Source organism: Anas platyrhynchos, chromosome 5 (assembly GCF_047663525.1).
Source record: "Anas platyrhynchos isolate ZD024472 breed Pekin duck chromosome 5, IASCAAS_PekinDuck_T2T, whole genome shotgun sequence".
NCBI lineage: Eukaryota > Metazoa > Chordata > Aves > Anseriformes > Anatidae > Anas > Anas platyrhynchos.
Window position 1 is genome coordinate 22,711,220 of NC_092591.1, and position 17,628 is coordinate 22,728,847.

At 44.2% G+C, this 17,628-nt stretch overlaps 1 protein-coding gene and 1 long non-coding RNA gene across 6 annotated transcripts in view; one reads left to right on the forward strand and one right to left on the reverse strand.

Moving 5' to 3' along the window:
• NRXN3 (neurexin 3) overlaps nucleotides 1-17,628 on the reverse strand; it is a 973,627-nt gene that overhangs the window by 911,730 nt on the left and 44,269 nt on the right. For all 5 annotated transcript variants that reach the window (XM_072038404.1, XM_072038409.1, XM_072038408.1 and 2 more), the window contains exon 2: nucleotides 14,339-15,610. In XM_072038404.1, coding sequence (XP_071894505.1) covers nucleotides 14,339-15,047 — 709 coding nt within the window. In that variant the 5' untranslated portion in view covers nucleotides 15,048-15,610. The remainder of the gene's footprint in view (nucleotides 1-14,338; nucleotides 15,611-17,628) is intronic.
• LOC113843804 (uncharacterized) lies at nucleotides 7,352-8,499 on the forward strand. Its single transcript, XR_003497629.3, has 2 exons — nucleotides 7,352-7,607; nucleotides 7,764-8,499. It is a non-coding gene; the product is annotated as an uncharacterized lncRNA (long non-coding RNA).

Here is a 17,628-nt window from a genome sequence, read left to right on the forward strand (position 1 = left end):
AACTCTCTCACTCCACCTCCCCTTCCTGAAATCAGCCTCCCCCATCTACCAGGGGTCAAGAGGATAGAGGCGCAGTGCCAAAGTCAGGGCACGCTCTGCTTCCATCCCATCTCAACTCAGTGAGGAGCCTGACAGAGCCAGGGTCAAGCCAGGATGGGACCATTAGGCTTGTGGGAAAGCAGTAGTGCCCTAAGTGGCTACAAAACTCAACTCATCATACTTCTGCTCTGGGAAAGGAACACCTCGAGTGTCAGTGTTTAAGTGTGGTTTGACTCATGAAAGACTGACAAAAAGATTTAAGGAAAAGATCCATATAGTCCCAGATCTGTGGACCACTCTCCAACTGCCTATAACGGAGCTTTTATCTCTAGCAATACATCTCCGTCTGGACTGGCCACTCTCTTTTCTTTGACTAACTTGGGATCCACTTTGACAGCACTACCAACAAATGTCACTCCTGATCTTGGCACTGCATGTTAGTTTAGATCTGTTTCCTTCTGGCCTAGTTCTGCTGATGAGCTTTATTATCGGCCTGAAGGAATTTCAGAGATGTGCTTCTTCCCAGCACCAACCAGCAAATCTCTGTTGTGCACTGTACTAAAACAACCCATAAGTAATGCTTATAGCTTCAACTAATATAATTTAAACAGCTTCTGTAACAAATACCAGGTCAGAATATTAGTTAACCCCGAGCAGAGGAGTCCTACTCACACCCGTACCCCTTGTCGTAAAAGAGGCTACCTGTCAGAGGACAGTATAGTTAAATGCAGCACGTCGGTGCTACACAGAAATTAAGAGAGCACATTTGGGCTCAGGAGCCTCTGCTCAAGTCTTTCTGGTATGTTACAGTTTCCGCAATAAGCAAAAGGGCATCATCTCCCATCTGCCATCACCTTCATTCCATACAGGACTTTCTGCTCATTTGGGTAGCTGGTGTTTGTCAGGCAAATTTTTCTTCAAGGTTAATATCAGACATGGGACATACCGGAACCATTTCAATGTCTAAAGAACACACATTTGGGCAAGAAACACATAGAAGAAGGAACCCTTCTAAAATATTCTTATTAGGCTGCTCAAAGGAAACAAAGAAAAAAGCCCAGGTCTCTTTGGGAATTCTTTGTCCATACAACTTTCTCTCAAAACCAAACCAAACAAAAAGCCCAATCAAAAACTCTTCTGTTTTCATCATATATGAATAATCATCTATAAAGTTCGATCTAGTTCTGCTGGAAACCCAGCACATAAAGAGTTCTGCCTGCAGTGGTTCACCGGAGTTACTGCACCGTGGAGTAAAGCTTCCAGTAAAACTCAGCCTACACTGACTATGAACACTAGGCAGAAAGAGAGGGTTACATGGGAGCATCACCTTGGCCAGTCTGTAGAAATGCAGAGGGAAAGGGAAAGAGAAATAACCCCATTATACTTTCTTCTGCCACCTTCCATCCAAGATGATATTCGGTAAAACATTCAAAGACTTGGAATGAGTGTTTCATTTTATTGTTTTTGTATTGTTTTGGTGAAATCATAAACATCTTTCGACTGGAAACATTTAAAGAAACTGGCTTTTCTGTTTCTAGTTTTTATATTTTTAATGAGGAGCCCATAAACCAAAAATGGGCAAAACCACTTAAAACTGCTTTAAATCTCCTGATACTCATTAGCGACTATAAACCTATACTAGATAGAAGAAACCATAAAGTATAGCCAGACTTAGCCTAAATAGTGCAACACCCTAGCAAGGGGTAGGGAACAAGCTGGTTCAAGACGGTTTCAGCTGACAGTTATGTGACAACAGCCACAAAGGGCAGAGCTTATTGGATATGAAGAATCCATTCCACCAGACAGAATAAAAAGAGATCTTTCTTTGAAATTTCAATCAATTGAAATTTTACAAGAATCCCTAAAATCCAAAGCTCCATTTTTAGCTTCACATTCAATGTAAACCACAGTATTCTGTGGCTTTTCTAGCACACTCGGAAGAAACTAGATAAACTACTATATTGTTTAATACTTAGGATTTAGCATTCTGGATTCCAATCCCACCTCAGGCAGCTTCTGACACGATACCCTTCAATAAATCACATTCTGTTTGCCTCTCAGTTTTGCCATCAGTAAAATGGAGATAACATGCATTTCGCTGTGTGGTGGAGTGATGTGAAGGCTGACTGATTTATCAGTAGTTGTGAGATGCTTAGGAATACTCTGATGAAATGTGCCACATGTATGCACAATTTATTATTAACCTGACAGCATTTTAGCTCTTTTATTTTCCTGCCTTGCACACAATTCAAGTGCAGGATGCCTGAAGCACATTTGAATGGATGCCATGTGGCATTTTGATTGTAGCAGGTACTATCATTTAATTCTGAAATTCACAACCTTAGCGCCACGTTAAAGCAGGATTTTTGCAATTAATTTTCCTTTTTCACTCAGTTTTTAAAAGGAAAAATTTGAATGGTCTTGATTTTAGTTAGTATCATTTCATTAAAACTATTAAAGGCACACGGGCAAGGAAAGAATCTCAAGCAGAAAAATTGTTCAGGCCAAACCTCTAGAGGTGAAAAAGGATGGAAATAAATGCTATATGAAGGTTAAATGATCAAAATTACTATTTAGAAGCCCAAGTCAGTCTCAGAGCTCCAAGGTGCTTGGGTCACTTTTCAAACTGGGAATTAAAAGTAGCATTTTTTTTTAAAGAAGACCAACAAATCTAAGTAGATTTGGGTTTAGTTCTTATTTAAGCACATCTTTCATCAGTATGAATGAAGGTTTTGACTGGCTAACAAGTACGTAGCGTATGAGGTTAATTTTTAGGTGAATACCAATAAGTGTAAAAAAAAAAAATGTAGAATGATCTATACATTTGATGTATTTTTCATACAACTGCTCATTAATGACACTGTATCTGCAAGTTCAAACAGTTGATGCACACACATTCTGCAGCAGAGTCAATCCTTCACAAGGATAAAACAACTTGGCAGGTGTATGCCTGGAAAATATAACAGATGAAACATTTTGTCTCACTCCCAGACCTGAAACGTAGCTTAAATTATTTTAGTCTGCTTTCCACAACAACGTTTTGTCAAGTAAACAAGAAGAAACTTAAGCAACTTCAGCTCTGGAGGAAAACCAGTGAAGACTGTTACAAATATCCCCAAATAGTGGAATATAGGTTCATAGATGTTTAAGGCCAGAGGGAGCATTAAATAGACCTACAACAGAGCAGTGACCTCCACTGTAAGTGGTAGCAGGGCTATAATTAAACACCATTGACAAATGAGGTCTGAAATCACAGCCAATTGTTCTCCTGAGATAGAGGATCTGTTACTGAGTACTTTGGTTTAGATATCTTTTGCCTCAGGCAAACTGGGAGTCTCCAAACTGGCAGAGGCAATGACAGGGAAAACGTCCCAGAGCTCAAGAATGGCTGTCATGCCATACAAGTGCAATTCCCAAGAGATCTTCCAAGGCAGAGCCTTGCTCATCCAGCCCAAATCTCAGCTTGGAGTGGCTGCAATTAAAAATAAAAAATAAAAAATCTTGAATGGAGAGGTATCTGTTATATCTGTTATGCTCTTCTCTGGAAATGTCCACTGCCCAGTCATCAGGCTCAGCTACATTGCAAACTGCTTGGGTTCAAGTCAACACATTAAAAAAGCTAACGACGAAACTGCTGACCATCCCAACTTCTCAAATCAGCAGTTGTGGCTCTTCCTTAATATAGGCAGCCTTGCTGCCTTCACTGTCCCTATTGAGAGGCTGCACTACTCAGTTATACTGGGACATCTGAGCTGTCGTATGGGGAATAACCCACCCAAGTCCTATCCACCCAAGTTCATTCAGGCCCTTCATTTAGTGGAGTTCTTGACAACCAGCAGTACCTACAGATCTGTCACCTTATGTGACCTTAGTTGAGGACATGGATTCACACCACTTCTCCCTACTGGGAGGTTTCAAAGGGCATCGATGTGACCCATCACCCTACCTGCGCTCCAGGCTCCCCTCACTGAGAGCTGGAAAACTTCTCCTCTCTGGTCAAGTCTCACCTGTGCTAGGTTCTTTCCTTCTGCCTCCACTTCTGGGACTTACAGTTCCCAGAGCTATAGCAGATTGGGATTCGGTCCACAGGGTTTCATTAGAGCTTTTTAGTTGGTGTAGGAGCATATGTTTCTTCCTTAAAACACTTCCAATTTTTAGCAATGTATCATTAGTGTGCTCACTAGGGACAATGATGCTAATAAGTTATAAAATAAGGTAGAAATATCTGGACAATTGATACAGATTATATTTTATACAAAGTCAGAATCCAAAAATTCTATGAAATAAAAATGAATCTTTTTCTGCTATCATCAAAATCAGTATTTTTCTAAATATTTTGACTTGAATGAAAACAGTGTTTCTGTTGAGGAAAAACATTTCCAAGCTGTCTTATTGTGATGTGCCTTAGCTAGTCTAAACGTTGCTTCCCATATCTTTCAGTAGAACATGCCACAGGATAAGGGCAGTCAAAAACCAGGCTGCCTTACCCATAGATTTAACTGCAAGATGCGAAGTAAAGTGCCTAGGTATGGATGCTCAATATTTGTTTAAGCCCAGCAGGTCTTGGAGTTTGTTGTAGATGTGTTCATTGCTGCAGCTGAGCATTTCAGCTGAAGTAACAAAAGAAAATAGAGACTTCAGGAGGAAACAACTAAGCCCGTAACCTAAATTATAATTTGATCTTCAACATCCTAATGTTTGTTGTTCTATTTTTAATTTAAAAAAAAAAAAAAAAATCTCCAACAGTGCAGTGCCCGCTAGAGGAACTCTGAAAAGCAGATTTTGCCATTTTTTGCAACATGCAATATTTTCTTGTAAAACTTTATTTCTTCTTCTACTCAGCCATACCACTATCACCACATGCCTACCTTCCATGCTGCCCTGATCACACAGCCACCAGTACCAGAGCTAGCAAATTTTAAGCTGGACACGCTCGCATTAGTCATGCCTCATCTTTGACACTAATATAAATATACCTCTGTGACAGACGTAACAAGACTCCTGCTTCCTGATGGCAACATATCCAATCTGTCTTTTAAAAAAAAAAAAAAAAAAAAATAACGTTCATTGATCTGCTGTTATTCTCCTTTAAGTCATAACTATCTGAATAACAGGAACCTGCACAGATCCCCAGCTCCACCAAAGGTCTGCCTGGAATCACACAGGGCGGTCCCTTCGTGCAGCAAACCCTTTCCTACAGCCGCAAGTCCCAGGGCAGCTCTAGCAGGAGCCACAGAGGGCAGGGCAAAAGACAGAAGACAAAACACAAAAATTCTGGCTACTTTCCCAGCTTTGTCTTTCAGGTGGTCCTAGACAAGCAATTTAATCTCTCGGTTTTCTCTCCTTTCCTCTTCACCAGGCTCACCTTTTTGTTGGTGGTGGTTTTGTTTTGTTTTTAAGAGCAATTTATTAAGAAATGATACCACAGGCTTCTTCCCCATATAAAAAAAAATCTTGGGGGAATATAAGCAATATATTTTCAGCCACACACAGAAAGGAGCTTAAGGAATTTAGCTGCAAACACCACTGAGCTATGAAATTCACAGATCACAACACAAGCTGCTCTCATCTCTGCTAGCCATCTCTGCTTCAGCTGTGGTTTCTGAGCAGCCTCAGCGGACAAACCTGCCTTGAGCTCCTCGGATTTCTCCTATATTGCCTTGAGGAGAAAGGTACTGAGAGGCACTCTGGCCCTGAAAGCTGAGCTGGCAGGATGGAAGCAGCAGGAAAGACCAGAAAATCAAACACATGTGCAGAGACACAACAGAGGTTTGGGAAACTCAGAGAGTGTCATTTTTCTCGAGTACTAAGGCAACAAACTGAGAAGAAATGAAAATCCACCCATGGGACTAGGCAGTCTGAGAAAGGCTTCTGAATAAGCAGCAGCCAAGTAAGCTCTGGGGCATGCCAGCAGCATTAGAGATTGAAGTCAGGTTTTAACCTACGATTTCTGCATCCGCCTGTGAACTGTTTCTTCTGTTCTGATACAAGGCTCTGTCAAATACTCAGGGCCAAACCCAGCCCATCATATTCTCTCAGGTTACTTTACCAGTCGAATTCCATGAACAAGAAGAGGGAGGTCACACCTGAAGAGCAAATCCCGGTAACAAAGCACCCCTTCCACCTTTGGCCTACGTAGCAAACTGCAGATCAGCCATAAATGTATCAGCTAAACCTCATAAGCAGTTAGACTTGCGATGGCAAGAGTTTACAGGAAGAGAAATGCAGCAAGAAGATTTTACTTTCCTTTCCGGTGCCTTAGAAACACAAAACACTGGCCAGCTTTGCACTAATTAAAGCACTACCCAGAGTTGTTCTACTCTGTTGTCCTGCTTTTTATGCAATGATTTATGCAAGAACAGAGGAAGAGCAAACTCTGCAATTCTGCTCTAGTGGCCTTTTATACCCTCCATGCTTTCCCTGACAGCCCAAGGTCGAGCTGAGTTGAGCATGGAGAGCGAAAGGGGCCAGGCTGGAAGCAGCAGCCATGGCGGGGAGCGCACCAAGGCAGGCAGGTAGGCAGAGGTGGGGCACTGTGCAAGGAAAAGCATCTCATCAGCGCCTGGGGATCGCGACAGAGGGCATCTGGGGAGAGCCAGTGGAGCACATGGGACGCATATGAAAAAAGTCATAAGTTCTCCTTCTCCCATCGCTCCCATCAGCGCCCTGCAGTGCAGCATCTGCTCAGTGTCACCCAACAGCCTACACTGCTCCTACACTGCTGCTGGGGCTCTGTCTTCAGCAGCGCAGCTGCAGCCTGGCCTGGGAAGGCTCCAAGCGCACATAGCATGACAGTGCGCGAAGCTGCACCAAACTGGGGGATTTCAGTCAAAAGGAAAGAAGAGGAACACTCCTCAGTCACAGTTTACTCAATAAGGAAAGCTACCTTAATTCTTAACTGCAAGCCAAGTCAGAAAACTGTCAGTCAAACCAGGTCACTGTACTGGGTGCTCATGAATTATCGTAATTTACCTGTCCTGCTATTTATATGGCTCTACCTTTGTCATACAGCATGGTATGAGGTCCTTAATAACTAAGATAGGAAGACCCGTTGGCTACATACCTCCAATATGGGAAACGAAGCACAGAGGGTAAACCCAGTACATACCCCCTCTGAAGTAAGCTCAGGTGATTCAATCCTGAGTCCTTCAGTCTGCCAGAAAATCATCCCAGGGATGCTGGAAGTCTGTGGCAGAACTGGAAATTAGTCTCAGGTGTTCAACTAATGCCTTAATGACCACACCACCCTTTCTTGCCAAAGATAAAAGTTCTGCTACACCAATCCCCTTCCTTCATGCACTGCATCCTGGCCTTCTCTCAGGATAACAGGGTGAGCAACTGCATGTGTAGACAGGGTCTGGCCAGCTGAAACAGCACTACCAGCAATGCCATCAGCAACATAAAGTAAGAAATCAGTGTACTCAGGTCCCCGCCCCATTTCAGAACAAATGCACTCAAATACAAAATGGCTTCAAGCAGCCTGTGACACCTCCCTGCATCTCACACCTCCCTGCCTCAGCCCTTGGGCTGCTCTGCACCCAGCTGTCAGCTCCTGGACCCGTTCACAGGTAGAGCAAGGGGAAATGTTTTGCTCTGCAGGGCGGGTTTACAACACCAGTAGGCTTGTCTGCAATGAAGGATTGTGGGAGAGACACACACATACACCCCAAAACCACCTTGCTGTCTCTGGACAGCAATAACATGGCAGTTGCCTTGCTTTCTAGAGGTGCAGAGAGAAGCTTTGCTATCCATCGAGTTCAAAGTGGGTCAGCAAAGGAACAAGAGGTGAAGTGAGATCAGAAGCCAGCCAGGACAGGTGGCTGCTCTACCATTTCGTCACGTGGATCACCACCTCCTCCCAGCCCAGGGAGCGCTCAGTGCCGAGGCCGATGTGCCGAGGTCCATCTTCTGTCAGCAGTGCCAGAGTCTGCTGGGCGGACGTCCTCCTCCGCTTCTTCCCTGCAGCTTTCTCATGCAGTTGCCAGCATCCTCTAGGTTTCCAGGAGGATTAGCTCCCCCCATTTTCCACCAGAACTTAACAAAAGTTACCCTGTGGCAAATGACCTGCACGCTCCATCCTGGAGTGCGGATGAAAGCAAGGCTAGAGCATGTGCTGTCTTGCTTGGGGCTGTATTTACTGCTGATTGACCTCTGTGACAGGCTGCCTAGCTCAGCAGAAGCCTGGACAGTAATACTAGGCCAACACTTTTTTTTTTTTTTTTTTTTTTTTGCTTTTTTTCCAGGGCAAAACAAAGGAAAATGAACCTTCCTCCTGAAATCAAGTAATCTTCCCCGCCCTTCCTTTCCCTAAGTTGGAAAGAGAAATTTCTGGCTCCACTCATTTTCATAATTTTTGAGTTCTTTTTATTTCTTTTGAATAATTTCTTAGTAACACCCCAAAATTCAGTTTAGGTCATAGCTGTGTACAGGTTGGGAAGGAGCAGGAGCCACCGGGCTGGTCTGCAGGCTGACAGAGGGAGCTGGTATCTAAATTCCAGCAAGATTCAGTCTTCCAGAAGCTCTCTCAGCCCATTCAGACGTCCTCTCAGAGCCAGCCAAGAACTGCTCTCTTACTCTGTGAGGCAGGTAACACCAGGACTGAATAGCTGCTGGAAACAGCCGCTGTGAGCTATGGCTTACTTTGTATTAAAGTAACATTTTCATCCTGTTTTTACCCCAGTCCCACCTCCTCCTCACCTACAAACTGCTCTCACCCTTCACCAGCTCCCACTAAGCGGGTCTGCTCCTGTTCCAACTGCAGTTTGCCTCATTTCAGTAGGGGCGATGCCCAGGCGCAGCCTGACTGAGGGCTACAACTTGTCTGCTGCCTGAGGGCTGCAGCTGATCTGCACTCAAGCAGAAAAGGACCGTAGCCTCATGGTCATCTATAATACAGAAGAATGAAACAAGAAGAATATAGCTGTCAGCATCTATTGCAGCGAGACCAAACTGGCGGCACGCCTCCTACGGGTGCCTGCCATCTCCCTGCGGCTCCCCTGCATCAGAAGCAGGGAAGGGAGGAAGCAAACCCGGCCAGGCCTGGAGCTGCCGCAGTCCCTGCTGGGCAGGGGAGGTGGGACCTGGGTCGCTTCTGTGGAGGGGTGTGTTGGATCCCAACTCTGTGGCTCCTGCTCAGTTTTGGTGTTCATTATTAAGAGTAACAAGCAACGCTTAAACTGCACTTTGGAGTTTCAAAGCACTTTGCAAACATTAATTAATATCTTAACACATCATCTTTCTCTGGTGCCCATCTGGCGTTGCATCAAAAAATTACAACCAGACTGGAAAAAAAAATTACTGTTTTAAATAGAACCAAATGAACTTAATCCAAGAAGAATGAGCAAGAGAAGGAGCTAGGAAAAAATAAACTTGCTGCTGCAGAGCTATGTCAGGAGCAGGGCTCTTAGCGGTGTTCTGCTCAACGGCCTGCTGGGGTATAGGACGTGCCATAAAACAACAGCTTTGCCTCTTGCAACATTTACTCCACTGCCCTTGGAGACCATCAATTCTGGAGCTCTGCACTGGTGACTGAAGATCTGGGCCCCCCAGAGCTGCCTGCTGTCCTGGAAGTGCAGAGCACAAGACCAAATGGAGGGGCTGCAGCTGTTTATTGATGGTGAATCCACCGACAACCAATTTATATTCATCTATCAAGGAATATGCAAGTGGAAGCAAATATTATGGTCATGTTCATTTGTTTCTGATTACAAAATGTATGTAAATGCATATGCAAATTAAGTGCACCCATCAGGCTCATGGCAAAGCGCCAAATTAGCCCTTAGCGCTACTGAGTTTGGGGTGGCTGGCGGGGAGATACGGTGCTCACAAGGAAGGCTCGGCAGCCCTTTCAGATGCAGCCAAAACTGGCTGCTCCAAAGGGGCAGGTGGAGGATAAATCCTGCAGTAACTTGTCTCTTTAAACGAAGCTGAGGGGCTATAGAAAAATCTGTTCCCGCTGCAGTTAAAAGTGTGATAATTACAGAGCAACGGGCTCCTCTGTCATTCAGCAGGCAGCATCCCCAGGAAATCTTGCTCTGTAATCAAGGGAAGAGGTGCAATCAGGCCCCTATTCAGGCTTCGTTTAGAAACAGCCCCTGCAGGCAACACAAAGGCTTCAGCATGGTGCTTTGTGAAGCTGGTGATCACATCAACGTCTTGGTTCTGCAACTACAAGCAGAGTTAATGTCACATCTAAGCACATCTTCTGTTCACCTTCACCACCAAGTCCAGAAGGGGCCTAGGAGAGGGGTGAGGTTGTGGGCCAAACCCCTGCTGTACGTAGGATGCTGTGCTAAAACTCACCCTCCACACCTTGATGGCGGAGGACGAGAATTTCTAGCAGCCTAAGCAAGGCGGCGTGGTCCTGAACAGGAGATGTGAGCACGAGCAGCTGGCTGCTACAGCAGCACTGTTGGCAAAATTTGCGTAGGGAAGGAGAACATTCTTGATTTGTGTTTTCTGGGTTGTTTTATTTTTTTTTTTTCCCCTGACATGAATGTATCTCTCTGCGCTGCTCAAATTCTACAGGAACCTCATTGTCTTGGCAGCCGCCTGATCTCACGGAGACTGATGAGGTTTATTAGAGGGGAAGGTGTCTCTGACTTCAGCTTTCATGTCTAATGCCACTATTGCCCAGAAACATACAAATTAATTGCTACTCAAATCAGCCATCCTTTGTACCCTACAGAGCTGTCAGGTTCAATGAACCGGTTTACTCCAACTGCAATAAAAATAGTATCACATTTTATTCAAAACGACCGGATCTTCCAAAGTGTGCACACATTTGCACACCCATGGTATAAAGTCAGGCACACAAATCATAATTCTCAGTGACCAGCAATGATCAGCTCAGCCACCCATCTGGGCATGTAGCTACCAGGACATACACAATCCTGGCAACTCTGCATGCATAATAGCAGCTAAAAAGCATTCTGCACACTGGGGCATGTTCTGGGCAGAATTTACAGAGTTGTCTCGTTGTGGAATGGTTGCTTTCTGCTGAGGCTCACTGTAACTTCACTTTGCATCACAATAACCCCTAACACTGCAAATGGAGTTCGTTCCGTCACAGTACGTGATCAGGAGGTTCCACTCTCTATTTGTTTTTTATTTCTCTGGCCACAGAATAGATGATTGTGCTGTGGTTTCACCATCTGCAGACATAGGTATCAGTCAATAGCCAAGTAATGGCCTAGACCCTGTCAAGAGAAGTCATTATTAAAAAGGTACATACTGCATTTAGCTGTTCAAACAGTTGGTATTGATTGGATCCCATCAGTTCCCAGTAAAAGAGCCAGAGAAAGACCAAATGAAAATACACACATGGACTGCAGACTAGTAAATACTGTAATGGAGTTGAAGATCTTCCCCAAAAAAGGAGTTGATGTGCAGTTGAAAGAGCATTATCTCTTCTGAAAACGTGACTGAGAACAAAATACCACGTTGAACAGAGTTCCTGCAACCATCTAGAGGCAGGATAAGGAAATAAAATAAAAAGCAATAGTTTCAGTGACAAACATTTCAATCTCTTGGAACAAAGCAAACAAAGGAAACACAAGATGGTCAATGGCCAATCAAGCCACACGCAGGAAGAGCCTGCGTCCAGTCCTGCTGTTCCTACCACATCCCACTGTTAATCAATGGAGGTCCTGCCACATTCAGGCAACTGCAAGGCAACACCTTTGAAGTTGGCTAAGTTTGTCAAACTCAAACAAAAAGGTAGCTTTACTTCATTTGGTTCATTTTTAGTTTCCTTGCCACTTTTCTTTGTCTGCTTGTTTCCACTTATTGAACAGCTTTTCTTCTATTTTTCCCCTTCTCACAGTCTACACAGACACTGTAACATTTTTGGGTGGCAGCATTTAGCACACAGAAATCACCACTGCTGCAGAATAAAGGGAGCAGAAAACAAAGCTGATTATAAAATTTTAACATAAACCAAATAGACACCATGAAGTAATACAAGAAAAAACAGGACTGGACAAAGTGGTAGCTGCTTGTGGCAATCTATACATTTGTTCCACTGGAAAAGTTCTCTGCACAGCATCGTATGTGTGAGAAAACAGAGACAGCTAACAGTGAGTTAAAAATGTTTATTAAAAAAGGTACATCGTGACAAACTTCTTTGCTCACTCTTAATAGAAGGTTGGGCTGAAAACTGATGAATCACTAGAGGAAACAAACAGCAGTGGTGACGCATGGCTTCAAAAGGTAACAATAGCACTGCTTGATCCATGATCTCTACAGCAGAAATATCCCTGGTTTCATTAGAAGATGCATTTCATCTCGCTCCACCCACCCAGGAAATACAGAAATCCCACCAGCAGAGCCTTGAGATTGTCCCCACAGGTGTGTGTATGGCAGCCTCGCTCACTTACAGTATTTTCCCCAGACATTTGATGAAAACCATATGCTGTTGATGTCTTGACCTGTGAAATCTTGATCCATCATCCCAGCAGCATAAAGAGGCTTATATCTTTATAACTCAGGCTCCACATGCCTCTATGGTTCTTGCGATCTTCCATCACCCAAACCTTGTATTTAGACAAGAGGTGTCTCTGCTCCGTAAGCATATGAGAATCAGGCCCCACAGCCCAGTTATTCAAGTGCTCAGTCACAACCAGCAGTCTCACCAGCTCCACATGCTTCATGGTTCAAGCACAGGAAATAGTTCTGGCTCATTACTGATATGGACCAGATGGGTGCTGACCAAAAAAATGCGGAAAAAGCCTTGGAGTCTAAAGATACAAGTCTAGTTTGGAAAACTTGGAGAAAATTATGGGGGAAAAGCACTGTAGACGGTCCCTCACCAGTCATTCTGAAAGTGATTTTATTGTTGCACTTTGGTACTTTAAACTTTTATTTATAATTAATAAATGCATCAAATTCTATTACTGTATCTGAAAAATGCTGGAAACTGGCATTAGGGAGGTATTTCTCCAGCACACTATAGATCTCTACTGCACATAGAGCTGATGTTATCCCAGAAGGCATATTAGTCTTGTCTCTAAGATGGCTTATTCTGGTCAAGAATGATGACTTATGTACAGTGGTAATGTATATTATTATTATATTTGTATATAAAGACATTTTTTCTTCTATCATTAATAGCATCTTAAAATTAATGCAAATATAGATGTCATGTTTATTTTCCAAACTCTCTCTTCCTATAGAAGCGCGCTTGCTCCTCCACCATGGTATTTCTGTGGGGGTACTGACTGCCTTTATGCTTACCTGTCAGCAGTATGTACACATTACTTTCAGCACCTCTCACATTCCACTTATTAAATTCCAGTTAATTCACTTTCATTCCCAAAAGAAGTAAGGGATGGTAGTTATGATATGTAAGATATTAATGCGAGTATTTCCATTTTGACAAAAATTCATTTTTTTTCCCTTCAGATTAGACACTTCTTACCCGGTTTCATCTTTGGCTGAAGCTCAAACTGTTGTGTTTAAACCCAAATGTCAAAAAATGCTGTGATAAGATTCTTGAATTCACACTGTGATTTCCAGTCGACTTACTTAAGTCTCTTGCACATACAGAGTTAATTACCATGGCACTGCTAAACACCGAGGAAAGAACCCTGAAATACACTTCATTATGCAGTTTGCATTACTTAAGCCTTCTGGACTGAAATTTTAAAAAGTAGTATGAAACAATGGCTACAAATCCCTCTTCCTTTTGCAATATTAAAAGAGATCATTAAGCATGTCTCAAAGCAATTTAATCAAGGATGCTAAAACAATCAAGGTGCCATTCAGCAATTAGTATGCAAATAATTGAAAGGGAGCATGAGGCTTCCACAGACAGCAACAGCTTACACCAAAGGTGGCCTAACTTTTGCAGTGTCCCGTCAAGCAGTTACGTTAGCCATACACACAATGCTCATTTTTACCAACACTTCACTCAATTTACCAACACTCCATTCAGGGCCACCAAATTGTGGAATAAATCCAGATAGCTATGATCATTTCTTACCAATGCTTGTATCAGCATCAAGACAGGGTACTTCTGTATTCACCGATTCACATTTTCTACCCTTATTAAGAAGCTGCTGATGAAAATCTGCCCATGCTACAAGTGCAGCATCCTTTCAAAAAGGCACTTTTTGCAATTTTGCTCATGCTCTTTGTCTACTCCCATTTTACTATTTCCTGCTGGAAAAAGAATGATGGAACTTTAATTCCTCTGATAGCCACCAGCAGGGATAAAAGCTCAGCCACAGCCTTGCTAAGTGACAAATTAACTCTTTGGACTGCATAAAGATCAACGGGAAGCACGAATGTATTTTCTTACCTTCGGAACATAGTTTGCCAGCATACCCAGTGGCTGAGCAGTCACAGTGTGGCTCGCCATCCAGAAGAAAGCAAGTGCCACCGTTTTCACAGGGGTTTTCTGCGCAGAGCCCTTCCATTTCCAGTCGGACCCCTTGACTGCCCAGGAGCTGCGGCTCAGAGTTGCCGTATTTCAGATCCAGGATAAATCCTTGAAACGGAGGCTCACTCAGAACGCCATCAAGGGTCAAGGCAGCAGGACGGATGTCCAGTGGGACTCCACCCACAAAAAGGTCGCTGACGATATTCATGTACTGGCGCTGGGGACGCACCTCGCCTGGCTTGGCTTCACCGTCCAGCACTAGCACTGTCCGAAGGTGATTGCGGCTGACCATCAGGAAGTGCCAGTTGCTGTCGTTGACCTGCTTGTCTGTGATCACTGTAGTCTCTGCACAGTCAACGCTGAACTGCAGCTGGATGCGCCCATCGACAAGGGACAGACAGAGGAAGTCACAGACACCACCATCATCAAAGTAGAGGAGCAGCCCAGCGGAGACGTTGGTCTTGAACTGGAAGCTGAGTTCACTCCTAGTGCTGGCATCCCAGCGGAGGTAGCGGGCCCACTGGTTGGGGATGCCCATGAACTCCAGACCCAAACACAGACCCAGCAAGGAGCCTAGCAGCAAACTCACCTTCAAGGTGAAGTAGACGGAGTGGAGGGTGAAGCCCATTGTTTCAAGAATCTGCTCTTCACTAGGAGAAAAACAAAAGCCACGCTACTGTGAGGAGAACCCCAGCAGTCAACACGGAATCTGTTAAATCCAACGGAAGAGAAGGAGAGCACAGATTGACAGAGGGAGGGAAAGCAGGTGGGAAGAGAGATAGCAAGGGCACGTGACTGAGAAGAAATGTCTCCTCTCCAAGCAAAGATCTCAATTATCCTTTAGGATCCAGAGGCCTTTATCTCAGAAGCAGAGGGTATATGAAGTTACTTCTCCAGCTGGTGTACTTTCATGAAGGGCGAAATAACCCACGGTGGTTTGTTTTGGTAGAACACAAAGGTGACACTGGTTGTTCCTGGGAGGGAGGAAAGGCCGGGATAAAGCCCCAGCCTCAGATTCTGGTTTCCTAGAAGTGATGACGATATTGACGGAGGGTGCAGTGAGGTGGAAGAGAAAGTGAATTCATAAAGTACGTGATCCTTGGGAGGGCAAAAGTGAAGCCAATCTTCATGGTGAACTGGTGGCAATCCAGACCATAATTCACTGCTTGGCACTCAGAGAGCTTGCAGGACCTGTGGGGTCAAGGGAAGAAAAAAAATATATAAGGTTGATCCCACTACTAGCCATACTTTTGCCATGAAGCTTATTAAGGTCTGGTCCAGTAACTCATTTACATTTCTTGATATTCTGGCCACTTCTTCAGGCCTGCAGTTGGCTATACAGTCCTTCAAAGCACCAGGGACATCTACATCATCAGAACTAAGAGGACTAGACAGAGAACTCACCAAGGGATCTGCACAAACCACAACACTGGGCAATGAAAAAATACACCAAAGGATTTTACCCCCCTGGATGAAAGCAATCTCAGGGACTTTACTGAGAGAAACATTGCTGAAGTTTCCTCATTAGCAATTACCTCTCAGTGGAAATGCTTAGGGCAAAGACCACAATCCCTTCGAGTCTACGAGCTGATGCAGGGAAAGGAAGGATATTAACCAAAGTTCCCTTTCCATTGCTTTCATTATACTTCCTAGAACACCAAGCAAGTGTTAGAGAAGACAACCCCGCTGTCAGGCTGTCATGCAATAGCTGCTTTTACCTTACATGTCTTGCACACTTCAGAGGCTCTAACAGGGACCTTTGCAACCTGGAAACATGTGCTATGCAAATTATATATGGCAACCTGCAGCTTAGATGATAGGAAACTTGTAGCTTAGATGATAAGAACTGTCTAAGCACTTAACCACTTACCTTGGTCTAATGGTTTGGCAAAAAGGCCAAATTCACCCCTAGCTAACAGCAAGCAATTCCAGCTGCCTTCAGCGAGCAGGAGCTACACCTGTTAGCACTGGGATATAATTCACTTCTGCCTATTTGCACGTGGGTGACTGTATGCCTAGGGTAGGAGGATGTTTTAAGATGACAAGTAACGACAGCACAAAGCTAGGCTCATTCTTTGAAAATCCTGCTCTAAAAAAAATAAAAAGTTTTCCATTAACACAGGTGCTTGTTCACAGGCTGGGCATGAGAAAAGCTCTGAGAACTGCTAACGCTAGCACAGATACAAAGCAGAAAAGAAGGCGATGAGAATCAAGGCCTTCAACCTCACAGAAGGCAGCATGAGCACAGATTTCATAAACTGGGTCACAGGTATTGTGAGACAGCATTTGCTTGGGACAGGTGTTTTGTGTTGGGAACAACGAGCGTGGCTGGGGCTGTTGCTCCTAGCAGGCACCTTTCAACCCTGCCACTCACCTCGCGCCAAAGGAGGTGACCCCCAGACGCTGCAGAAACGGGCAGTGCATTAAAAACTCTGCTAAGGGCAGAGATTCTCCTCCAGCGTAAGCTGGAGGAGAATCTCCAGGCAAAGCAGGGGACAACTCGCCCAGTCACGGCCTCTGCCTTACCTGCCCCAGGGACCTGCAGAAGCCGTATGTCTCCAGGGCTGCCAATCTGGCAAATTCAGCCAGCACAAAAACCAAGCCACTTACAAAACAAAACGGATCAATTAAAAGAAAACCCGCAAGCTAGAGAGTAACGTGAGCTTTCAGTGCCCAGTGGAAACCAGGCCTGTTCCCTGCAGCTGCCTGAGTGGAGCTTGTTAGCTAAACTGCTATAAACACAAATAAAATCAAGTCAAAACCAGAGGGAAGATAATTCCTTCTAATTGTTAACAGCTTGGCTCGGGAGAATGGAAGGAGGAAAAAGGAGGTGTTAGGAGAGGTGTAAAAGGGAGAAAAAAAAAAATCAGATCCAAATGCTAAAATCATCTGTCTTCCCAATAATCACAGTGTTGGCTCAATTCATGTTTTTTTTTTTGTTTGTTTGTTTTTTTCGGGGGGGGGGGGGGGTTGAAAATCAACTGGAGGAAAAAGTATGTGGCTCTTGTCCATTCACCTTTCTCCTCTGTGCTCCCCAGTGGGTCCACTAAAATAGCCCATGATTTATGGAGAAGGAGAACAGAGTGAGAGGGAGGGAAGAGAGAAAGTGATGACCCAAGCCCAGAATTATTGATGAGATGGGAATAGGAATATAATAATGTGTGTAAATGAGCCAGCGATGTGCTCCCGGCAGCTCCCGGCTCCCCGGA